At 44.2% G+C, this 26,657-nt stretch overlaps 1 protein-coding gene across 5 annotated transcripts in view; it reads left to right on the top strand.

Moving 5' to 3' along the window:
* TULP3 (TUB like protein 3) overlaps positions 1-26,657 on the top strand; it is a 78,408-nt gene that overhangs the window by 42,598 nt on the left and 9,153 nt on the right. For 2 of the 5 annotated variants that reach the window (XM_059683870.1, XM_059683873.1), the window contains 3 exons: positions 13,135-13,294; positions 14,461-14,637; positions 26,160-26,287. In XM_059683870.1, coding sequence (XP_059539853.1) covers positions 13,135-13,294; positions 14,461-14,637; positions 26,160-26,287 — 465 coding nt within the window. Of the gene's footprint in view, positions 1-1,470; positions 1,648-13,134; positions 13,295-14,460; positions 14,638-25,637; positions 25,699-26,159; positions 26,288-26,657 lie in introns of those variants that run through there. The other 3 variants (XM_059683872.1, XM_059683874.1, XM_059683871.1) reach the window with 3 other exon arrangements.

The following is a 26,657-nucleotide window of genomic DNA, read 5'->3' as shown; positions in this document are numbered from 1 at the left end:
TTTTTATTTTGAAAAAAATTTTTTAAATACATTTTGGCTGCAGTATTGGTAGACTATACTATAGTATAGATCATTTCTACTTCTGTGTTTATTTATTTATTTATTCATTACTAGGTCTCAACCACAGTCTTCTTTTTTTTCTTTCACAGTCTTCTTTTTTTAAATTTAAATTTTATTTTTATTTTAGAAAGAGATAGAGAAACATTGATATGTACTCCGACTGGGGATGGAACCCGCAATGTTGTCATATCAGGGTGATGCTCTAACCAACTGAGCTACCGGGCCAGGGCCACAGTCTTCTTTATCCTCTTTGCCTGTAGGATGTACTGTATGTAGCCATGCACTTTGTATTAATACATTAGAAATATACAAATCTGTTTTGTACTTTTTATGCTGTTGGATACTTATAATCAAAACTTTTACTAGATTATTGAATACATTTAATCTTATTAGAAAAAAAGGGTAAAATGTTATAGGATTTTTTTTAAATTCTAAAAATATCTATTTGGACCAGATGTATAAAATTTAATGTTAAATAGTATATTAAAATACTTAAGAGCCCTGAAATGCACAAGAAGGGGATTACTCAGCAGAGCATAAGAGAATTTCCACAAATGCAAGTTGAACATTCAAATGGCCTGTAACAAGAAAGGGGGTACCACCTTGTGAGTAAAACATTGGGTTGGTAATCAGAAGACTTTGGTTCTACTCCTTTTATTTATTTTTATTTTTTTGTTAATTCTCACCTGAGTATATTTTTCCATTGATTTTTAGAGAGATTGGAGGGGGAGAGACAGAGAAACATCAGTGTGAGAGAGATATATCGATTGGTTGCCTCCTGCACAGGGATTGAGCCTGCAACCGAGGTATGTGCCCTTGACTAGAATCGAACCTGAGACCCTTCAGTCTGCGGGCCAACACTCTATCCGCTGAGCCAAACCAGCTAGGGCAATTCTAGTGCTTTTATTTACTTATTTATTTTTAAATTTTTTTTATTGATTTCAGAGAGGAAGGTAGAGGGAGAGAGAGATAGAAACATCAATGATGAGAGAGAATCACTGATTGGCCTCCTGCATGCCTCCATTGGGGACTGAGCCTGCAACCCAGGCATGTGCCCTTGACTGGAATCAAACCGGGGACCCTTCAGTCTGCAGGCCAACACTCTATCCACTGAGGCAAACCAGCTAGGGCAATTCTAGTGCTTTCAGATCTGCCATTAATAGCTGTGTAATTTTAGGTAAGATCCTCAAAGTTGGGCCCCAGTCTTCTGATTATAGAGCTGTTTTCGTGGGCATGAATTGATATTATATATTCTTGATTTGCGTTTCCCTAATGACTAATGATGGTTGAGCATTTTTAAAGTACTTAGTGGCCATTTGTGTGTCTTCCTAGGAGAAATGTCTATCCAAATTCTTTGCCCATTTTTGTTGTTAATCCTCACCCAAGGATATTTTTCCATTTGTTTTTTAGAGAGAGGGGAATGGAGGGGGAGAGACAGAGAGAGGAGACATCGATGTGAGAGAGACACATTGATTGGTTGCCTCCTCCACCAACTGGGGCCTGCAACTGAGGCACGTGTCCTTGACAGGAATCAAACCTGGGACTCTTCAGTTTGTGGTGGATGCTCTATTCACTGAGCCAAACCAGGTATGGTCCTTTGCGCATTTTAAAATTGGGTTATTGCCTTTTTGTTGTTGAGTTGTAAGAGTTCTTTATATAGTATAAACTTAAGTTTCTTATCAGAAATATTACTTGTAGATACATTCTACAGTTCTATTGTTGTATGCACTTTTAGTATCATGTCTAAGAAACCATTGTCTACCCAAGGCTGCAAAGACTTGCTACTTTGTTTTCTTCAAAGAGTTTTGTACTTTCTCTGATATTTTGAGTGTATTTTTATGTATGATGTGAGGTGAGAGTCCAGCTTCATTCTTTCGCATGTAGATATCCAGTTGCCCCACCACCATTTATTGAAAAGCTATCTTTCCCATGAAGTATATTTTGCTTTTATTTTTACTAGTTTCAGTATGGTGCTCATATTTTCAGGGTATGTGGATACCTTAGCTGGATATCTACACTAATAAAAGAGAAAAATGGTAATTGGCGTACGACGATACCCTTTTCATTGGCTAATCAGGGCTATATGCAAATTAACTGCCAACTAAGATTGGCAGTTAACTGCCAACAAGATGGTGGTTAATTTGCATATGTAGGCACAATGCAGGGAGGCAAAAGGGAAAGCAGGAAGTAGGGGTGGAGCCAGCGATGGGAAGCTGGGCACGGTCGAAGCTGGCAGTCCCAGGAGCTAGGGGCCCCTTGCCTGGGCCTAAAGCGAAGCCCACGATCACGGGGCCGCTGCAGCTGTGGGTCCCCGCTGCCCGGGCCGAACGCCTAGGCCAGAGGCGTCAGGCCTGGGCAAGGGGCTGATCCTGTGATTCGAGGGTGATGGGGGTCAATGCCTGAGGGCTCCCAGTATGTGAGAGGGGGCAGGCTGGGCTGAGGGACATTCCCCCCCTGCCCCACACCCAGTGCACGAATTTCGTGCACCGGGCCCCTAGTATATAAATAAATAGGTAATATGCAAATTGTCCGGGATACCGTTATGTCACGACCGCTCAGGAGGAGGCTGCATGTGCAGGTGGGCGGGAGGGGACTGCGTGTGAGGTGAGGCAAGCCACGGATGCTGCGATGGCTTAAGCAGGCTTGGAGTGGAGAGACAGGAGGGGCCTGCCAGCGCCGGCTGCGGCAGTTTTGAGCAAACCCAGAGAGCGGAGACTGTGGGGGCCTGCCAGCGCTGGCCGTAGTGGCTTTGAGCAGGCCTGGAGAGTGGAGACGGGGGGTGGGGGGGCCTTCCAGCAGCCATGCACCAGCAGTCCCGCCTCTGCACATGAGCTGCAGAGGAAACACCTTTTCTGACCACTCATTGGCTAAGCTCCCAGTACGCCACTTGCAGTGTTCTTGGTAACTTGGGTAATAAGAATCCAAGAAGGTGATCCAGGGTTTTTCCACCTCACTCCTGGAAGAAAAAACAAAGGTCTGCCGCTGGAAGGGCTAAGAAATGTCATAGCCTGCCCTAGCCAGTTTGGCTCAGTGGATAGAGCCTTGGCCTGTGGACCGCAGGATCTGGGTTCGATTCTGATCAAGGGTATGTACCTAGGTTGCAGGCTCCTCCCTGGCCGGGGCCCAGGTCAGGGCTCATGCAGGAGACAACCAATCAAAGTGTCCCTCTCACATTGATGTTTCTCTCTGTCTTTCCCTCTCTCTTCCATGCTCTCTAAAAATCAATGGAAAAATATCCTCAGGTGAGAATAAAAAAGGAAGGAAGGAAGGAAAGAAGAGAGGGAGGGAGGGAGAGAGAGAGAGAAAGAAAGAAGAAAGAAAGAGAAAGAGAAAGGAAAGAAAGAAAGAAAAGAAAAGAAAGGTCATATCCTATGAAAGAGACATCTTGAAAATGCCTACAGAAAGTTGTCATTTTTTTCGTGGTGAAGGGACTGGAGTCTGTGTTGATGAAAACACCTTGGTGGCTGCGGCAGCAGCAGTAGCAGTGGCCAGCAGCAGCGGCAGCCAGCAGCAGCAGCAGCAGCGGGGTGATGGAGGTGGCGCCTTCCCCTGTCAGCCTGGTCACCTCCCACAGAGGACATCCCCTCTGTCAGTGGGACATCCCCTGAGAGCTCTCGGACTGTGAGAGGGGGCAGGCTGGGCTGAGGGACACCCCCCCCCTCCCAGTGCATGAATTTCATGCACCGGGCCTCTAGTAGAATATAAAGATTTTCAGACTCAGTGATGTTACTGAGTCATGAATACGCATTAGGTAGGAAATATTTGTGCCATCTGGTGTACAATGAATTAAAATATAATATAGTCTCTTTAGGTCAGGTTGCCTATCTATTTGTTAACACCCTTCTAAGAGAGGCAGTCATCAGTGCATTGAACTGGTATTTTAAGAAGACTGATTTTAAAACTTTCAGTTTTATCATTCTATGATCTCACTTTGTATGCCAGGAAAGCTAGTTATTTTTAGCCAAACTGATAGATATCAGGCAACCATTCTGAACTCGTTGGTTGTACCTTGTAGTCAGCCAGTCTATTCAAGAGTGTCATAATGTAACCAGCCTATCATCTCTAGGGAGTCCTTGGAAAACTGAGAATCAGTGAGTGAAGTTAAGCTATCATTAATTTGAGGCCTGCCTGAGCTTTATTATTTTACTAGAGGCCCGGTGCACAAAATTCGTGCACGGGTAGGGTTCCTAGGCCTGGCCACTGATCAGGCCTGGGTCTGCCTTCATTCTGTGCCACCCCCTGGTGGTCAGCGCACGTCATGGCAAGTAGTCAAACTCCCGGTTGGCCGAACTCTCCAGGGGACAATTTGCATATTAGCCTTTTATTATATAGGATTGGATTAAGACCTCTGATGGAAATTACCCCCATTTCCCACCTAATCTCCTTTATTTCCTCATTTATTTTGGAATCACTATTCAATATCTTGCCCCCAGAAAAATCTAGCATACCACCAGATTCTGGAGAAGATGGATCCTTTGAGTTATGCCGGGGTCCAGCCCCAGCAGGTCCAGGGGTCCAAAGGCGTGGACGGAGTCAGCGAAGAGGGAATGACACGGAGACAGTGTTCAGTTGATCAGCAGCCTAGCCAGGACCTCTAGCCCGGATCTCCAGCCAAGTTCTGGTCTGGATTTCCAGAGAGGTTCTGCTTCAGATCTCCAGAGAGGTTCTGTGGCCATGTTCCCTCGCTAGGTTCTCCAGCCAGGTTCTGTCTGAGATCTCCAGCCAGATTCGGTCACCAGGTTCTAGTCAGGCTCTCTTGCCAACCTCTGCAGTCAGGTTCAGTCCAGGATCCCTTGCCATGTTCTCTCCATCGAAGCTCCTCCATCTCCAGGTTCCGCGTAGGTTCTGTCTTCTGAATTCTATTCTAAGCTCTGTCCCTTTCTGTCTTGTTACATCTGTATTTATACCAGTTGATTCAATCCCATCAATCTCTATTCCAAAGGTTAGGGCATTTCTTATCTCCATTCCAGGGAGTAAAGATTATGTAGCTTAAGCATGATTGTTCGTAGTTAAAGTGATTAATTACCCGCCTGGCACTTAGTTAAGGGGTTTTATTCCCTCCCTAACTTCAGGGGAAAATCCCTACCTGGGGAAACAACCTTTCTCAGAGGTGACCTTGGTTAAAACACATAGTGCCAAGAAGGTGAGCAAACATATTAAGAAAAGTATGCCATATATGCCAGGTCCCTTGAAACAGCAATCATGGACCGGCTCCCGGCAGAGTTATTTTTCAGTTTCCAAAGGAACTGGGAAATTTAAAGGTTATGTAGCACTTAAATCCTGAAGGCAACATATTTTAATTGCACATAGAGCATCAAACCTTGGGTTCTCTTCCTGATTCGCCTGACCTTCCCCTAAGTTTGTAAGGAGTCCTTTGTGTATGCAGCCTTTAAAGCACTCTTAGCTTTTTAGGGAAGATAAAACATAAGTGAGTCCTGGCTGGGTGGCTCAGTTGGTTAGAGCATCTTCCCAATATACCCAGGTTGCAGGTTTGATCCTTGGTCAGGACACATACAAGAATCAAACAATGAATGCATAAATAATGGAACAACAAAGCAATGTTTCTCCCATCCTCCCTCTCTAAAATCAATAAATACAAAAAATTTTAGCCTGGCTAGGGTGGCTCAATGGTTGAGTATCAACCTATGAACCAGGAGGGTCATGGTTCAATTTCTGGCCAGTGCACATGCCTGCGTTGTGGGCTTGATCCCCAGTAGGGGGCATGCAGGAGGCAGCCGATCAGTGATTCTCTCTCATCGTTGATGTTTCTATCTCTCTCTTCCTCTCCCTTCCTCTCTGAAATCAATGAAAATATATTTTTTTAAAAAACTCAATTAGCACCTCTCTTATCCCTCATCCAAACCATGTGAGGGTGATTAGAGTGCTACATCAGGTGACAGTTTTTACCAAATATCAGTTTGCCCATACATAATGTTGAATTTAAATAAATAGCCAGATATTTCTCCAGCAAAATGGGTTTATTCAGGAATAGCAAGGAATTGTGGTTTGGGACATTCAGTCTAATGGCAAACTATGGGCAAGTCCAGAAAAACAAAGGTGAGAACCACTTTTTTATGGACTTGGGAGGCACTGTCGTAAGTGAAGCGTGTTGGAGGACTGAAAGTTTCAGATGTAGTGATTTTCCATTGGCTGAGTTATGACAGTCTCCCATTAGCTGAGCAAGGAGGACTCTTCTTTCTGATGAGGTAGTAAAGTACTAGTCTTATCACCTCCTGTCAGAGATGCAAGGTACCTACTGTCTCTTCCTGTTGGGGTCAACAGTTTGCATTGAGTGACATGTGTGAGAACTCTCTTCTACCCTCCTGACTTCATTTGAATGAAGTTTCTGTTTATTTTCATAGTAGATATTTTATGATTTTTCTTATTTACAAATTTGGACAATAGTAGGATATATTCAGTTCTGTAATATAGTAGCAGTGCCCTGAAGTTCGCAGTTTGAATCTATAGTTGTTGTTTTTTTTAAATTTTAGTTTTATTTTGAGGTCTGAAGAGTCTGAACAAAATTTCTAGAGATACTGTGTAGTGGGTTGAAGTATGCTATCAGCTTTAAGGTGCTGTCACTCTCCTCTATCCCCCGCCCCCCTCATCTCAACCCTCAACTCTTTTGTGTGTCTCGGTTTCTGTCCCTAGCTGTCTATTACAACCATGAGGACTCCGAGCTCTGGGTAACCTTTATATGCCCCTCCCTAGACATTACAGTTGATTTGGAATTCCTTATGGGGCTTCTGCACATTGTGAGTGATACCCTTTGACACCTGCACATGGATTTTTAGTCACCTAAGAATACCGCTATTCTTACTGAAGGGAGAAAGTGCCCCTTATCTTTGGAGCCAAGTGAGTTCAGGCTCTCATTTATCCAGCAAAATGTTTTGTTCAGACTCCTAGCAAGCAATTCCAATTGAAAAGCCAAAGTTAATAACCCAGTCACCCATTCTTTTCTCCTGTCCTGGGTTACCTTGACCCTATTTTTAGCCTTATCCCTTAACATTTAACTCCACCTAAGGACTGGGGATCAAGCCCACAACCTGACCATGTGCCCTGACTGGGAATCAAACCAAGGACCTTTCAGTGCCTGGGACAACACTCAAGCAACTGAGCCACATCAGCCAGGGCATGAAATCTCTTCTTTAAAACTTAATGTAGTATAAACATTTCCTTATGTCAGTATTTAAAAATTATTTTAATGAATTGCATCATGTATTTGAACTGTAATATATCTCTATACTGTGAAATGTCAAGAGTATTTTAAAGTTTACTTATTGATAATGTCATCATGAACATATATTTATATATATATATCCTTGTGCATAATTTTGATTCAAAGTAAGATAAAAATAGTTCATTTACTCATTTTTTCTCTCAACAGATGTTTATTGAGTAACTGCTTTGTGCCATTTCTCTCAGGAGTCAAAATTGGAGGGGAGGGGCTTTCCATTCCACCTTAGGTTCTTTATTTTTTTTTTTTTTAAATATATACTTTATTGATTTTTTACAGAGAGGAAGGGAGAGAGATAGAGAGTTAGAAACATCAATGAGAGAGAAACATCGATCAGCTGCCTCCTGCACATCTCCTACTGGGGATGTGCCCACAACCCAGGTACATGCCCTTGACCGGAATCGAACCTGGGACCTTTCAGTCCGCAGGCCGACGCTCTATCCACTGAGCCAAACCGGTTTCGGCGACCTTAGGTTCTTTAGATATGAGCTGATTGGTCAGTTACAGTTGGGCATTCTAGGCTTGTTTGCTAAGATATGAATATTTCTCAACAGTTGAGCAGTAGTCTCAGGAGACATTTCTGTGTCATCTGACTGCTTTCTCATGTGCATTTGTTGTTGGTGAGAGAATAGAAATAGGATCAGACCTAGAGCAGAGGTGAGTTCAAGATGAGAAATAAAGTTGGACAGTTGGCTATCTGTATGGGTTTGTGACTCTGTATTATGTAGATCTTCTACACCTCTCAATCTCTAGTGCAGGACAGTGTTGAAGGCTGTTTCTGACTAATTGGATCAGGCAAAGACTCAAAGCCTCCAGAGACTGCCTCTCTACAGCAGTCGTTCTCAACCTTGGCTGCACATTAGAATCACCTGTGAATCTTTTCAAAATCCTGATTTCTGGGTCTCATCCTCTGGAAATTCTGTTTCTTTGTTAAGGGGTGAGGCCACAACATTATTAACAAAGAAACAGAATTTCTGGAGGATGAGGCCCAGAAATCAGGATTTTGAAAAGATTCCCAGGTGATTCTAATGTGCAGGCAAGGTTGAGAACCACTGGTCTACAGACTACTAGGATTCTGACTTGATTTGCCCCCAGGCAATCGTCCTCAGGTGTGGTGAGAGTTTTTTCAACAGGGTGGGGCAGTTGCTTCTGCCTGGAGGCTAATTGTTACTTTTAATCTCTCAAGTGGCCTCAGGGCAAGGTGTTTTCCAATGGGGTGTGTCCACTGTCTTCCCCCGAGGCAAGGCAGATGTCTATGTGGGAAAGATGTCCTCCGCTGTGTGAGGGAATGACTCAGCCCAGGAAGCTTGGGTGTCTGCCTTCTGAGCTCTGTCCCCTGAGTCCCCAGTCCTAGGTTCTACTCTCATAGCTCCAGTCCACTTCACCCTCCCTCTGCCAGAGCACAAGGTGAGTGGCTCCACAGGGAATTTTTTGTGTTGGCCCTTTAAGAGGGTGCCAAAACTTGCAGCTGGCATTCCCTGGCAGACAGTTACTCACTGCTTTTCACAGCTAGATGTTATGTGGGTAACCTCCTCAGTTTGGTGCTCTCTGCTGGGGAGCCCAGCTTTGGAATTAGATCCCAGAGTTCTCAGTGGCACCCCCACCTCCCTCCACAGCTGAGCTCTCTCTCTGGGACTTCAGTTGCCATCTGTGGGTGCCCAGCTAGCCCTTTCGTGCCTCCACCACTCCTACCAGTCTCTATGCAGTCTCCACCTTCAGTCCTTGGGTATCAGGGTTCTCTCCTGTGAGTTTTCCATTGATTATTCAGGAAGCCTTTCTGAATTTCAGTTGTAATCCCAGCTTGTTCCTGGGAGCATGTTCATGCAGCATCCTCCTATTCTGCCGCCATTTTTAATCCTAAAAATGTATTTTTATTGATTTCAGAGAAAACGGGAAAGGGAGAGAAAGATAGAAACATCAATGATGAGAGAGAATCATTGATCGGCTTCCTCCTGCATGCCCCACGATGGGGATCCAACCTGCAGCCTAAGCATATGCCCTGACCAGGAATTGAACCGTGACCTCCTGGGTTTGTAGGTTAACGCTCAACCACTGAGCTATGAAGGCTGGGCTGAGCTGTTTTTTTTATTTTTTTTTAAGTTGTTGATATAAGTAAGTTTAAATTTGGTAGAGGAAGGCTTCACCAGATACCTCAACAGGATCATCATGACCAGGAATTTAGTTGGCCGTGTACAGGTCTAAGAATGTGGTTTTGTTAGTGAACCGAGATGTACCATGTGACACCTAGCTCTTTGGCTCCCCTTTTCTAGACCACAAACATACCTGTCAAACTCACAACGATCAGTTTTGAAACCAGATATCAATTCATTAATTTACAATGAGAACTCTGACTCTTCCAGTGTACATTCAGTTCTGCGCATGATTCTTTATTCTTGGGAATATGATGCCTAAGAAGTTAAATTGAAAATTAGAAGGCTGATTGGTAAGCAAGGAGTCAGAGGAAATGAAATTAGATTGTGCTGAGGGATAGTTAATTAAGCCATGACGTCTTTTATAGTTTCTTGTGCTTAAAATGAGTAAGCTCTTCTGTAAAGAGAATACTCTTGTCTACCAGATTTAGTATTTCTCTATCTTGGACAGGCTGGCTGCACTCTGAGAAATTCTAGCTCCTTGGTTCCCCTTTTCTAGACCACAAACAGGATACTCTTTTCCTATAGAACATTTTTTTCTTTACATATATTAATAAAATGGACTACTATAGCTTGTGTTTTTGTTTCATCAACTCTTTCACAGTTAGGAGACTATATGATACTAAATAGCAGTGGCCACATCTAGTAGTTTCATGTCTTTATTATTATTATTTTATTATTTTATTGATTTCAGAAAGGAAGGGAAAGGAAAGAGATAGAAACATCAATGATGAGAGAGGATCATTGTTTGGCTGCTTCCTGCACACCCCCTGCTGTAGGTTGAGCCCGCAACCTGGCCATGTGCCTTTGACTGGAATCAAATCTGGGACTCTTCAGTCCTCAGGCTGATGTTCTATCCATTGAGCCAAACCAGCTAGAGCAGTTTCTCATGTCTTTATACTTCATATTTACCATATTTGCAGGCAGGTTACTTCTTATCCATTATACAAGACTTATTTGCTAGAAGAACCTTACCAGCAAGTTCTATGAGGAGGAACTCATTATAGTCTCATATGTATTTAGTGTTCCTGGTACATTAAAGTTTATCTATTCACATGAATTCATGAGTCTCAAAATATATTCCTTCACAACTTGCTCTAAGTTCTCCATTCATTCTTCATGGATAGTCCATTTTTTGGCACATTATCTTAGGTCTCCAGTCTTTTCCTTATACAGTAGGTCCTCACTTAATGTCCTCGATAGGTTCTGCAACTTTAAGGGAAATCATGTATAATGAAACCAGTTTTACCATAGGCTAATTGATATAAACAAGAGTTAAGTTCCTATGCATCCCTTCCACATTATCACGAAACAATGTTATTTGAGGACCTACTGTAAACAAAGTTGGGTAAAAAAGAGTAGTCTGTTTTCTGTATCTTCTGAGTTTATCTGCAAGCTTTCATTAGGCCAGTTCAGGAAAAGCACATTTCCTTTCCTGCCCATAGTCTCACCCCTTAGAATAACTCTTCTTGTTAGTGGCACTTTTTAAAAGCAATGTTAATGAAAAAAAAAAAAAAGTAAATAGATAGCTTTTTGCCTAAGAAACAATAAAGTAGGTTATAATATATATATATATCAACACTAATAAAAGAGAAAAATGGTAATTGGCGTACGAGCTACCCTTTTCATTGGCTAATCAGGGCTATATGCAAATTAACTGCCAACTAAGATTGGCAGTTAACTGCCAACAAGATGGCGGTTAATTTGCATATGTAGGCACAATGCAGGGAGGCAAAAGGGAAAGCAGGAAGAAGCCCCCTGCCACTGACAGTGATCGGAAACCCAGGGGGGAGCTAAGAGCTGGGGGGCAGCCTTTGCCCTGCCCCCCAGCCATGATCAGAGAATCAGGCGCCTTTGCTGCCCTGGCCAGTGATAGCAGGAAGTAGGGGTGGAGCCAGCGATGGGAGCTGGGCACGGTCGAAGCTGGCAGTCCCAGGAGCTAGGGGTCTCTTGCCTGGGCCTAAATTGAAGCCCACGATCGCGGGGCCACTGCAGCTGTGGGTCCCCGCTGCCCGGGCCGGACGCCTCAGCCAGAGGCTTCCTGCAGGGGCAGGGGCGGAGCCCGCCCGATCGCGGCACCCCCCGCTGCCACTGCAGGTCCCTGCTGCCCGGGCCGGAGGGTGATGGGGGTCAACGCCTGAGGGCTCCCAGTATGTGAGAGGGGGCAGGCTGGGCTGAGGGACACTCCCCCCCACACACACCCACTGCATGAATTTCGTGCACCGGGCCCCTAGTTTTAAATAATGGCTTAATTTTTTAGTTTGGGACTTGGTACTTTCCTATTCTGAGCTATCCCAGATTCATAATAATTTCTAAATATTATATGCTCTTATTTGCCAAAGCTTAAAAATAGTGTGGGCCTAGTACCTCCAGTTCCATCTTGTTGGATTTTTCTCATGGTCTCGCATGCTTTTTTTCTGACTTCTTGCTACCATGTTCCATATTTTGTTTTTGTTCATAGAGTTGATTGCTTTCTATTTGGAATGTTCCAACTGTTATCCCTTGGCCCTAATATGTAAAAACTAGAGGCCTGGTGCACGAAATTTGTGCATGGGTAGGGTCCCTAGGCCTGGCTGGTGATCAGGGCCGATCTGTGGGGTGACTGGTGGGGTGATCGGGGCCCCTGCTTGCACCCACCTTAGCCTGGTGCTGCCCACTCGCTGTTCCTGTCCCTTGCCATCGCCTCCCTCTGCGGGGTGACTGGCAGGGTGATCTGGGGATCCCTGCTCGCACCCACCTTGGATGGACTGGCGCCACCTGCTCACTGGCCCTGCCCCCTGCTGCCACCTCTGGTCAGGGCCTGATGGCTGGGAGCAGCTCCTGTGTTGAACGTCTGCCCCCTAGTGGTGGTCAGTGCATGTCATAGCAACTGGTTATTCCTCTTGTCATTCTGCTATTCTAATGATTTGCATATTAGGGTTTTATATAGATAGACTAGTGTCCCAGTGCATGAAATTCATGCACAGAGGGATGTCCCTCAGCCGGCCTGCACCCTCTCCAATCTGGGACCCCTCGGGGGATGTCCGACCACTGGCTTCTAACTGCTTACCTGCCTGCCTGCCTGTTCGCCCCTAACCACTTTGCCTGCTGGCCTGATCACCCCTAACCACCTCTGCCTTGGCCCTACCACTATAGCTTTGTCCAGAAGAATGTCCAGAAGGTCTCCCAGTCTAATTAGAATATTACCCTTTTATTAGTATAGATGAATAAGAAAGCAAACATTGTTTTTTTGCTAATTAAAACATGAAAATAATTTGGGGTTTAGACAATAAAATTTTTTTTTGATCACAAAAGTAAGAAAAATTAAAAATATAGAAAAAGGAAAATATTTATAGCTTACTACCCCAAGACTATGTTTCTTTGTATTCCTTTATCTTTTATTTATGCATATGTGTTTATATCATTTAAACTTGTGACCACGTGTTGATAACAATATGATAATTACTATATATTTTAAATAGACTTGTATCATGATCTTCAGTTTGGCTAGGAATGCATTTGTATCATTTAAATCTATATTTATAAGTGTTCAATAAATAGTTATTAAATGAATGAGCCGTTGCCCCTCTTAAGTGGGAAAATTAATTCACAAGGATTTTGTGTGAAGATCAGTGAAACACTGTAAATGTTCAAAGTGGATGGGCCTTGTCATAACTCTCCTGGGTATAATATCAAATTTTTTCCTAGAGAGCACTGCTGGAGAAGAAGCAGAGGAAAAAGCGCCTGGAGCCACTCATGGTGCAGCCAAATCCAGAAGCCAAGCTACGTCGGTCAAAGCCAAGAGGTAGTGAGGAGCATACTCCTTTGGTGGAACCTCATACCCCTCACAACAATGTCATCCTACATGGTGTGTATTTAGGCAGCCTCTCTTACCTCTGGGGCACAGTTTTTACAAACCCAGAAGAAGGCAGGAAGATTCTTAGATGGATCAAAGAAACAACATTAGCATTGACACTAGGGTATCTTCATAAATTTTTTAAAAATATGTTTTTATTGATTTTAGAGAGAGAGGAAGGGAAAGGGATAGAAAGATACAAAGATCGATGAGATAAGAGAGAAATATTGGTTGGTTGCTTCCTGCATGCCCCCTACTGGAGTTCTGTGTCCTGACTGGGAATCAAACCAGTGATCTTTTAGTTCATAGGTTGATGCTCAACCACTGTGCCACACTGGCCAGGCCTTCATAAATTTTTATAATCAAATTCTGGGTCTTTTAGGTAGAATAAAAGCAATGGTCTAATCCAGTGATGGCGAACCCTTTGAGCTCGGCATGTCGGCATTTTGAAAAACCCTAACTTAACTCTGGTGCTGTGTCACATATAGAAATTTTTTGATATTTGCAACCATAGTAAAACAAAGACTTTTATTTTTGATATTTATTTTACATACTTAAATGCCATTTAACAAAGAAAAATCAACCAAAAAAATGAGTTCGCGTGTCACCTCTGACACGCGTGTCATAGGTTCGCCATTACTGGTCTAATCAGTAGGAGATATATAGTTTATATCCACCCTAGAAGTGTTATTTTTAGATGTCAAATGAATTAGTCCAGAATAGCCTATTTTAAGATCTTATAGTCTTTATTTTTACATTGTGGCACAGTCAACTTTGAAGCCAGGAGGAGGTAGAGAGCATCCATTCTTCCAATTATTAGGACTCCAAGGGTCTTCTAAGATGATGAGAGGATGAGGGATGAATGGGATTAAGAGCCTCTAGGTCAAGCCCCTTAAACTATTGGTTTGCATGGGATTTGAACCTTGGAGGACCTACTTTGTTTTCATAGTCTCGTTCTTAAGTTACTCAAGGCAACATCAGGCACATTTTACTTTAGTAAGAGTCAGAGCATGTTAATAAAATGAACACCAGTCCTGGATTACTGTTAACAAATGTCCTCATGGATGTTAAGGAAAGAGGAGAGTGAAGTGCTTTGGTGGTTCTTAATTCTGATCACATACTCCAAACCCACACAGCTAAATAGTGGGTTATGCTTTCTCTCTTCTTTTTGTCCCCAGGCATTGATGGTCCAGCTGCTTTCCTGAAGCCAGATGCTCAAGATTCAGAAACCAAACTTCATGTCCTCTCAGTTGGCTCTTCTGCCACAGAAGAAGATACTGAAGGAAGTATTGATGGGGAAAGCACTTTGGATACTGCTTCTAAGCCAGATCTTCAGGAGATTCTCCAAAAACACGGTGAGGATCAGTCATGATTTTAAGGCAAATAATTGTCTTAGTCATTTATAATCTTTTACTTTATTTTCTTGTTGATTGACAATCTAGATGACTCAAAATTGCTTGCAATGTGGTTCAGGACTTTACAGAGATGACAGCATTAGGCATCTTTGAGATCTGAGAATTGGTCATTGTCAACAATAGTAGTATTTATCCTAATATTTAAGAAAAATAAGTTAATTAAATCAAATGTGAAATGTCAGCAGCATTAGCTACTATATGTGGCTATTTCTTTTTTATATTTTACTTTTAGTTTCTGCCCTCTCCCTTTGACATGGATGCCACTCAGCACCACTATTCTACCTCTGTTTCACAGTTTATATTGATCTAGTGATAAGGGGAAAGATAAATAGCCCGCTTAATGGAAACACAAGTGCATTTTTTCATTAGAGCCTACTTTCTGCCAGTTGAAGTTACTATTTCCATGGATATTCCTGTACATTTTAGACATGCTTTTTAGTCAGCTTTCCTTCTTAGAACAATAATTTTATAGGAGAAGGAATTGTCTCCTTTTCAGATAAGAAGACTGAAGCCCAATAATGAATAAATATTTATTGGGTGCCTACTTTGTAATAGGTAGTTATTGCTAGATCCTGGGCTATGTGAATCAGAAGATTGTACCACAGAATGGTAGAATAGATGTACATTCAAACAAATTCATACATTCATTCATTTAGAAACTATGTATTGAGTACATACTATATATCAGGCATTATCTTACTACTTAGGATATAGTAGTAAAAAAGGTTCCTGCCCTCATGGAGAATTTATTCTGATTGAGATTTCATGCGCTTAAAAAGCCAAGAGTGCCCGGCCGGTGTAGCTGAGTGGTTGAGCACCATGAACCAAGAGGTCACCGGTTCGATTCTAGTCAGGGCACATGCCTGGATTGTGGGCTTGATCCCCAGTAGGGAGCGTGCAGGAGGCAGCTGATGGATAATGTTTTTCTCTCATCGATGTTTCTATCTCTCTATCTCCTTTCCTCTCTCTTTCTAAAAAAAAAAAAAAAAAAATTAATAAAAAACATATTAGCTCTAGCCAGTTTGGCCAGTGGATAGAACATTGGCCTGTGGGCCAAAGGGTCCTGGGTTCGATTCCCAGGGTACATCGGTTGCAGGCTCCTCCCTGGCTCAGGCCCTCGTTAGGGCATGTGCAGGAGGCAACCAATCAATGTGTTTCTCTCACATCGATATTTCTTTCTGTCTTTCCCTCTCTTCCACTCTCTATAAAAATCAATGGAAAAATATCCTCGGATGAGGATTAAAAAACACATTTTAAAACAAAAAAGGCCAGAGGGCATGGAGAGTGGTGCCTAACCCAGACTTGAAGGTTTGGAAAGCTATCCAGGGAAAGTGACGGCTGTGCTAATTAGAGCCTGATTCAGGAAGAGCTGGCAAGTTCAGACTGGCTGGAGCTGAGAGTATGATGTGATGAGGTTTGGAAAGGGATTGTAGAGAGATGAATATAGAGAGGAAAGTGAGTTCTGATTATATAGGACATAATAAGCCACGATTGGAATTTGGACTTTATCTGAAGAGTCGTAGGAACTGATGAGGAATTTTAAGCTGAGAAATGGTATTGACTGACTTGGGTTGTAGGAAAATTACTCAACACCATAAAGAATGAAGTGGAAGTGGGACACATCTGGAAAGCAGGAAAACTGCTTAGGAGATGGTTTGGCTGATGGTCTGTCCTAGAGTTATAATGTGGCATATGCCAGAGTAAAAATAAGGGAGAGGTAGAATTATACTGCCAGAGCAATTAAAAAGGGACAAGAGAGGCATCAAAACAAGGTGATGCTTAAGCAGAACTCTGAAGGATGCATGTCTTTCTGTGTACTAGTGTCACCTGTGCAAGCAGCTAGAGACTGATATTTTGAATGTCTTTGGTATGTCAGGCATTTGACATATATTACCTCAATTAATTTAACATTTGTAACAGTACTTTCAGAGATTTATATATATTAGTCTCTCTGTGTTACATGTAAGAAACTTTTTCTCAGAGATTAAATAATTTGGCCTAGACCACACTGATAGTTTAGGTGACAAACTTGGGCAGAAGCAATAACATGTACAAAGGCATCAACTATAAAAACATGTGTTTGTACAAACTGGGACAGATGACTAGGGTGTGGGTGTGGCAGAGGCAGTGTAGTGAAATGGATTAGAGCATAGCTCTGCCACATCTGGCTGGAAAATGGTGAAAACACCTTAATTTTCTCTGCCTCAGTTTCCCTGTTTGTAATATGAATGTGATTTTGATGCTTACCTATGACTTTACTACCACTATATTTTACAAAAGAAAGAGCAAAGAGAACTTTTCAGTTTAACAAAAAGCTAAATTCCTTACCCCAAGTCATCTAGCTGAAGAGTGGTAAACCTAGAATTTCTGATCCTTAATCTAGTTCTTTCTCCCTTACTGTCTAGCTCTTTCTCCCTTACTGTCTAATGCTTTCTCCTTTACTGCCATAGGTGACTACTACTGTGTTCTTTCTCATAATCTGCTTTTCAGTGCCAGTTACATCATTGCTTTTTCATGTCTCAACAGTTTGCATCTTGCCATAAAACCCATTAAGTGCTCTCTTGATTAGTATCTAAGAAGCGTCACTTTGGCAGATTATGTCCCTTAAATGTATTCAATTTGCTTGTTTTACAAGTTTGAGAAAAACCTTTGGTCTTGAGAGAACCAAGATGGCGGCATAGGTAAACACCTATACTTGCTGCCTCTCACAGCCACATCAAAATAGCAACTAAAAGGCAGAACAACTACCACCCAGAACCGCAGGAAAGCTGGCTGAGTGGAAGTTCCACAACTAGAGAGGTACAGAGGTGCGGAAAGTGCTGGCACCTGGATGTGCTGCTCTTTTAATCGGGAGGGAGATACAAGCTCCCACTTGCTCTGAACTCCTGTTCCGGGCAAGACTCTGGGGGACCCAGACACATACGGGGAGAAACTGGACTGTCTGGCATCGGGACAGGAACGCGAGGGCAGCTTTCTCTCAGAGGTGCTCGCAGCAATTATTGTTCCTGCACGGGGGCGCGGGACGCGGAGACCTGGGGACCTCTCCGGTGAAGGGCTGACAGGCAGCCATTGCTGTTTGCTCTGCCCTGGTGATTCCCCACCCAATTTACAACCCACCCAAACTGTGCACATCAGCTTTTGCACATGAATGGCCTGTCCTTTCTCCGCCTAAAACCTGACAAACTGCAGCTGGGTCAGAGAGCCCAAGAGCTTCCAAAAGAGGGCCCAAGGCCCATCAGCAGCAGCCTGCCTTGGTTGACAGCGGGGCCTTGTCTGGGAACTTCCAAACCCCATACAAAGAGGAGGAATCTTCAGATGTCTCTGCTGGGCAGCCCCAGACAGTGGCTGACCTTGCACCTCCTTGGAGAGCTGAGAGCCAGTGTACCCAGTGGTCAGAGTGAGACCATACCAGATTACAACTCTCCACATCCATAAGAGACACACTCAAGGGGCAGATTCAGTGAGCACCAAAGCCCCACTGAAGCAAGTCCTGCCCCATAAGGGTGTCTCCTGGGCAACAGATCTTCCAGTGTAGACACAGCTGGTCATCACAGCCAATTGGCCTGGAGGTCTATTCCTCCCAGTGATACCAACAGCAATCAAGGCTTAACTACAACAAGACTTTGCACACAGCCCACAGGTGAGTGGGGAGGCTGAGCCACTGGGCCCTATAGGACACCTAACACACAAGGCCACTCTATCAACTCTAGGAGACTTAGCAGCTACCCAGTACATAGAAACAAGCACAGGGAAGCAGCCAAAATGCGGAGACAAAGAAACAAGTTACAAATGAAAGAAATGGAAGAAAGCAAACTACTGGATATAGAGTTCAAAACCACGGTTATAAGGTTACTCAAGAATCTTCTAGAAACCTCTGAGAAATTTAGTGAGACCCTCAAGGATAGGAAAAAAGACCAATCAGAAATTAAGCATACACTGACTGAAATAAAGAATAATATGCAGAGATTCAAAGCAGACTAGAGGATCCCAAGAATCAAGTCAAAGATTTGAAATATGAAGAAGCAAAAAACACCCAACCGGAAAAACAAAAAGAAAAAAGAATCCAAAAATATGAAGATAGTGTAAGGAGCCTCTGGGACAACTTCAGGTGTACCAACATCCGAATTATGGGGGTGCCAGAAGAAGAGAGTGAGCATGATATTGAAAACCTATTTGAAGAAATGATGACAGAAAACTTCCCCTACCTGGTGAAAGAAATAGACTTACAAGTCCAGGAAGTGCAGAGAACCCCAAACAAGAGGAATCCAAAGAGGACCACACCAAGACACATCATAATTAAAATGCCAAGGGCAAAAGACAAAGAGAGAATCTTAAAAGCAGCAAGAGATGCCGAAACCGGTTTGGCTTAGTGGATAGAGCGTCGGCCCACGGACTGAAAGGTCCCGGGTTCAATTCCGGTCAAGGGCATGTACCTGGGTTGTGTGCACATCCCCAGTAGGAGATGTGCAGGAGGCGGCTGATTGATGTTTCTCTCTCATCGATGTTTCTAACTCTCTATCTCTCTCCCTTTCTCTCTGTAAAAAATCAATAAAAATATATTTAAAAAATAAATAAATAAAAAATAAAAGCAGCAAGAGAAAAAAAGTTAGTTACCTACAAGGGAGTACCCATACAACTGTCAGCTGATTTCTCAACAGAAACTATGCAGGCCAGAAGGGAGTGGCAAGAAATATTCAGAGTGATGAATAGCAAGAACCTACAACCAAGATTACTCTACCCAGCAAAGCTATCATTTAGAATTGAAGGTCAGATAAAAAGCTTCACAGACATGAAAAAGCTAAAAGAGTTCATCACCACCAAACCAGTATTACATGAAATGCTGAAGGGTATTCTCTAAGAAGAGGAAGAAGAAGAAAAAGGTAAAGATAAAAAATATGAACAACAAGTGACAACAAATACATATGTATCAACAAGTGAACCTAAAAATCAAATGAATGAAAAACCTGATGAACAGAATAAACTGGTGAATGTAATAGAATCAGGGGCATGGAAAGGGAGCAGACTAACAATTCTCAGGGGGAAGGGATTGTGGGGTGTGCGGGAAGAGATTGGACAAAGAGCTTACACCTATGGATGAGGTCAGTGGAGGGGGGAAGGCCTGGAGTGGGGTGGGAACCGAGTGTAGGGGAGCTATGCGGGGGGGAAAAGGAACATCTGTAATAATCTGAAGGATAAAGATTTTTAAAAAATAAATATTTTCCCTGACTGGTTTGGCTCAGCGAATAGAGCATCGGCCTGTGGACTGAAGGGTCCCAGGTTTGATTCCGGTCAAGGTCATGTACCTGGTTTGCGGGCACATCCCCAATAGGGGGTGTGCAAGAGGCAGCTGAATCGATGTTTCTCTCTCATCGATGTTTCTAACTCTGTATCCCTCTCCCTCTCCCTTCCTCTCTGTAAAAAATCAATAAAATATATTTAAAAAATAAAATAAAATATTTGGTCTCTAAAGACATATCTTCTATATATATCCTATCTAATAATAGACAAACATGGTAATTGACCATACCTTTGCCACGCCTCCCATTGGCTAATCAGCGTGACATGCAAATTAACTGCCAACAAAGATGGCGTCTAATTTGCATACTGCAGGCAGGGCGGGACAGCGCAGCCGCCAGCGGGAGCCGCCATCCCAGGCCGCAGGCCACCCCAGAAGCCAGTGATAGGGGGGAGATGGGGGTCCCCTGCCCAGGCCTGACACCTCTGGCGGAGGCATCAGGCCTGGGCAAGGGGCCGATCCGGCGATCGGAGGGTGATGGAGGGCAACGCCTCTGGCCAAGGCGTCAGGCCTGGGCTGGGGGCGGAGTCGGCAATTGGAGGGTTCTGGGTGTCCCCTGCCCAGGCCTGACACCTGGGCCAGAGGTATCAGGCCTGGATGGGGGGCGGAGCTGGTGATCAGGGGAAGATGGGGGTCCCCTGCCCAGGCCTTACACCTTGGTGAGAGGGGGCAAGCCGGCGATTGGTGTGAACCACAGAGAAAACACCTTTTCTGACCGCTCATTGGTTAAGCTCCCTGTATGCCACTGGTAATATTCTTAGTAACTTGGGTAATAAGAATCCAAAAAGGTGATCTAGGGTTTTTTACCACACTTCTGGTAAAAATAAAACACGAAGGTCCACTGCTGGAGGGCTAAGAAATGTCATATCCTGCCCTAGCTGGTTTGGCTCAGTGGATAATGCCTTGGCCTGCTGATGGCAGGGTCTGGGTTCAGTTCTGACCAAGGGCATGTACCTAGGTTGCAGGCTCCTCCCTGGCCGGGGCCCAGGTCAGGGCTCATGCAGGAGGCAGCCAATCAAAGTGTTCCTCTCACTTTGATGTTTCTCTCTGTCTTTCCCTTTCTCTTCTACATTCTCTAAAAATCAGTGGAAACATATCCTCAAGTGAGGATTAAAAATGAATAAAGAAATTATTATTATATGAAAGACACATCTTGAAAATGCCTAAAGAAAGTTGTCATTTTTTCATGGTGAAGAGACTGGAGTCCATGTTGATGAAAAAAACCTTGCTGGCTGCGGTGACTGGTAGTGGCTGCAGCAACGGTGTGATGGGGCTGGTGCCTTCCCCTGATCAGCCCAGTCACCTCCCACAAAGGGAGGCCAGATTGCGGCTTAGGCCCGCTCCCCGAGGGGAACAGGGAGCGGGCCTAAGCCGTCACTAGGACATCCCCTGAGAGCTCCCAGTATGTGAGAGAGGGCAGGCTGGGCTGAGGGACGCCTCCCCCAGAATTTAGTGCACTGGGCCCCTAGTATATATATATATAAGGCCAATATGCAAAGTGTCCCCTTGGAAGTTCGACCGGGAGAATGGGAATTTGTGTGCTTGCTATGATGTGCACTGACCACCAGGGTGCAGCGCAGAACATGGTGGGTGACCAGTGGCAGCAGTGGGGTGCTGAGGGAGTGAGGGAAGGAGGAGACGGGGAGGCAGGGAACCTGATGGTCTCTGATCGCAGGCCAGGCCTAGGGACCCTACCAGTGCACGAATTTCGTGCACAGGGCCTCTAGTAGTCATATAAACTGAGTTCTTGGTATAAAAATGGCATTTCAAAACATGGTACTAAGTGAAGCTATCCAAAAAAGGTAGAAAACAAAACAATTTTAGAAAACAAAAGATGTTCTTCACAAACCAAAGAATTTTTTATAATAGCTTTATTGAGATATAATTCACATACCATACAATTTACTCATTTAAAGTGAACAGTTCGTTGGTTTTTAGTATATTCACAGAGGTTTGCAACCATCATCACAATTTTAGAACATTTTCATGACCTCCAAAACAAACCTGATACCTATTACCAATCACTTCCCATTTCTCTCTAACCCCCTCAACCCCAGGCAACTACCAATGTACTTTCCTCTATCTCTGGATTTGCCTATTCCTGACATTTCATATAAATAGAATCATACCTGCTGTGGTCCTCTATGACTGGCTTCTTTCACTTAGTGGAGTGTTTTCAGTGTTCATTGTGTTGTAGCAGGTATCAGTACTTAATTCCATTTTATTGTTGAAAAACATTACATTGTATGGATATGCCATATTTTGTTATCTCTTCATCAGTTTATGGACAGTTGGGTGGTTTCCCACTTCTGACTATTATAAATAACTAGAGGCCTGGTGCACAAAAATTTGTGCACTGGGGGGGGGGCGAGGGGGTCCCTCAGCCCAGCCTGTGCCCTCTCGCAGTCTGGGACCCCTCGGGAGATAACGACCTGCTGGCTTAGGCCTGCTCCCGGGTGGCAGAGGGCAGGCCCAATCCCTAGGTGCAGCCCCTGGTCGGGCTCAGAGCAGGGCCAATTGGGGAGTTGGGGCACTGCCCCCTGTCATGCACAGAGCAGGGCAGATTGGGAGGTTGCGATGCCACCCTCAGTCACGCTCAGGGTAGGGCCGATTGGGGGGTTGGGGCACCACCCCCTGTCACACTCAAGGCATGGTCGATGGGGAGGTTGCGGCGCCACCCCCTGTCACGCACAGAGCAGGGCCCATCAGGGGGGTTGGGGCTCCGTACCCTGTCATGCACAGAGCAGGGCCAATCAGGGGGTTGGGGCGCTGTCCCCTGTCACGCACAGAGCAGGGTCAATCAGGGGGTTGGGGAGCTCCCCCCTGTCACACACAGAGCAGGGCCAATCAGGGGGTTGAGGAGCTCCCCCCTGTCACTCACAGAGTAGGGCTGATAGGGGAGTTGGGGCACCGCCCCCTGTCACACTCAGGGCAGGGCAGATCAGGGGGTTGGGGCACTGCCCTCTATCACCCACAGAGCAGGGCCGATCAGGGGGTTGGGGCGCCGCCACTGTCACACTCAAGGCAGGGCCGATGGGGAGGTTATGGCTCTACCCCATCACACACAGAGCAGGGCCCGTGGGGGGGGTGGGTTGGGGCGCTGCCCTCTATCACCCACAGAGCAGGGCCGATCAGGTGGTTGGGGCGCCGCCACTCTCACACTCAGGGCAGGGCCAATGGGGAGGTTATGGCTCTACCCCCTCACACACAGAGCAGGGCCCGTGGGGGGCGGGGGGGTTGGGGCGCCGCACCCCGTCACACTCAAGAGCAGGGCCGATCAGAGGTTTGAGGCGCCGCACCCTGTCACACACAGAGCCGCAGGGCGATCAGGGGTTGGGGAGCTCCCCCCTATCAGGCACAGAGCAGGGCTGATCAGGGGGTTGGGGCGCCTTCCCCTGTCACGAACAGAGCAGGGTGGATAGGGAGGTTGTGGCCCCGCCCCCTGTCACACACAGAGCTGCAGGGCGATCAGGGGGTTTGGGCGCTGCCCCCTGTCACGCTGATCCTGGTGCTGGGAGGCCTCGCGGCTCTGCTGATCCCGGTGCTGGGAGGCATATTACCCTTTTACTATATAGGATAGAGGCCTGGTGCACGTGTCGGGGCCGGCTGGTTTGCCCTGAAGGGTGTCCTGGATCAGGGTGGGGGTCCCCACTGGGGTGCCTGGCCAGCCTGGGTGAGGGGATGATGGCTGTTTGCTGCTGGTCACACACCCTTCAGGGTGGGAGTCCCCACTGGGGTGCCTGGCCAGTCTGGGTGAGGGGCTGAGGGCTGTTTTCAGGCCGACTGAAGCTCCCAACTGCTCCTTTTTTTCTTTTTTTTTTAAATTCTGGGCCAGCTTTAGCTCTGGCTCCAGCTCTGAGGCCTCTGCTGCTGAAAGAAGGTATCTGGTTTGTTTCGGTTCTATAATCGAAACTTTGTATCAACTCCAGCTCTGAGATCCCGGGCTTGCTGAAAGCAGGTTTCTGGGGTTTTGTTTAGCTTCTATATTTGTTACAATGTTTCTTAAACTGCAAGCTCAGAGGCCAGCAAGGCAGGCGGGGAACGTTGGAGTCCTCCGTCACTGAAGCAAGCAAGTCTCATGTTAGTTTCAAGCTGCCTGGCTGCCGGCCGCCATCTTGGCTGGCAGTTAATTTGCATATCTCGCTGATTAGCCAATGGGAAGGGTAGCGGTTGTACGCCAATTACCATGTTTCTCTTTTATTAGATAGGATGTTGCCATGAACATTCATGTATAAGTATTTGTGTGAAAATACGTTTTCACTTGAGATGAATCTTCCAATTGGTCTTTGTCTTATCTTTGCATGTCCTTGAGAATAGCTAACACCAGTTTATTTGTTAACTGTGTAAAAGTAGGTCATATTTGTCCCCACTCTGAATGTGGGTAGGAAATGGTTTGGAGGAAAAAAACCACACTGCTTGTTGTGAAATCTACTCATAAATTAATGATTTGGGGGCTATTTCAACTATTATTTGATAGATAACTTCACCCTATAGACCAGTGGTTCTCAACCTGTGGGTCGCCAACCTGTGGGTCACGACCCCTTTGGGGGTCCAATGACCCTCTCACAGGGGTCGCCTAATGTATTCATCGGAAAACACATATATAATTACAATTGTTTTTGTGATTAATTACTGTGCTTTAATTATGTTCAATTTGTAACAATGAAAATACATCCTGCATATCAGATATTTACATTACAATTCATAACAGTAGCAAAATTACAGTTATGAAGTAGCAACAAAAATAATTTTATGGTTGGGGGTCACCACAACATGAGGAACTGTATTAAAGGGTTGCAGCATTAGGAAGGTTGAGAACCCTGCTATAGACTAAGCAAAAAAGGAAATTTAGGTCTTAGCTTTGCCTCTTTTTCTTGGGCAAATGATTCTCCCTGAGCCTCATACTTTTATATGTAAACTAGAGGCCTGATGCACGAAATTTGTACAAGAATAGGCCTTCCTTCCCCCGGCTGCTGGCACCGGCTTCCTCTGGCACCCAGGATCCAGGCTTCCCTCAAAGCCCCAGCTTCATCCAGAAGGTCGTCTGGAAGGTCATCCAGAAGGACATCCGGTCTAGTTAGCATATGACGCTTTTATTATTATAGATCTGAGTACCCTACTTCTTATATAACATACATCACACTTTATGTTTGTGTTCCTCTTGTGGTATGTTCCATAAACAAATAAAAAACAAAACAAAAAATAAAACTACAAGTATCTCCTCCTCAAACTCTTATAAATAGGATAAAATAAAAGCATAGTTTTTTTTAAATTAAATTTGTTGGGGGTGACATTGATTAATAAAACATAGTTTTTAATAAAATAGTTTTAAATTTTCTGTAAGAGGTGCTTCATGAATTCAAAGTAATAGTATTTCAGACATTCTCAACTTGAATTAATTAGACTAGAAATGAACAAAATGTAGGGGGGGGGGGAGTGACTGATATAGAGAACAATGGATCATTGAATTTTTTTATTGTGGTACAATACATGTTTTAACCATTTTGTGGTAGTTCTGTGGCATTGAGTACATTCACATTGTTGTGCAATTATCATTACTACCCATCTCCAGAACTTTTTCAATATCCCAAAATAAAAAACTGTATCTATTAAATAATAACTCCCCATTCTCCTCTCTCCTCAGCTCCTGCTAACCACCATTCTACTTTCTGTCTCTATGAATTTGACTATTCTAGGTGCTTCATGTAAGTGCAATCATAGCAGTATTTGTCCTTTTGTGTCTGGCTTATTTCACTAAGCAGAATGTATTCATGATTCATCCAGGTTATGGCATGCTTCAGAATTTCATTCCTTTTTATGGCTAATAGCCCATTGTATGTATGTACCGCAATTTATCTTTCATCAGTTGATGGGAATTTGGGTTGTTTCCACCTTTTGAATATAGTGAATAATGCTGCTATGAACATTGGTGCACAAGTATCTGAGTCTCTGCTTTCAGTTCTTTTGTGTATATACTCAGAAGTGGAATTGCTGGGTCATATGGTAACTCTATATTTAATTTTTTTTAGGAACCACCATAATGTTTTCCACACAATTTTACTTGCCACCAGCAATGCACAAGAGTTCCAGAACTTTTTCATCATCCCCAAATAAAACTCTGATTTTTTAAAATGACTTTTGTTGACAGTTCTTCTTTTTCTGCTAGGTATCTCAGGTAGTTTGAACTTTGATGAGGAGACTGATGGGGAGGAAGAGGAGGGAAAAAAGTTATCTCATTCACCACGTTCAGAGGCAGAGAGACCCAGTTCTGCATCCAGCCAGAAATCAACCACAGTATGTAGATTTGAAACTTCCTCCTTTGGAGCTAATTTAACTATTTCCCAAATATAGTGTACATTCAGTATTTAAATACCATTACTGAGTGAGGGTTGCTTCAAAAGATTTAAGCTCTAATTTAGATGTAAAGTTCATGACCTCTAATTTCATATCTCAAGCCAGCTATTGTGACACTATATACCATTTTCATACTTAGCTCTTTCATCACTCCCAATATTCAAATACATACTTAACTTCTCAGAGTTTTCTATTATTTTGTCAGAAGACTGAAGGCATAGGGGTATAAACCAATAAGCTATTTTATCATTAAGTACTTCTCAAAGAGATTATAGGTTTTTCTGACTCTACCTCCATTGCTCATGTATGG

Source organism: Myotis daubentonii, chromosome 2, assembly GCF_963259705.1.
Source record: "Myotis daubentonii chromosome 2, mMyoDau2.1, whole genome shotgun sequence".
NCBI lineage: Eukaryota > Metazoa > Chordata > Mammalia > Chiroptera > Vespertilionidae > Myotis > Myotis daubentonii.
The sequence above is the reverse complement of the archived record's forward strand: the minus strand, read 5'-3'. Positions and strand labels throughout refer to the sequence as shown.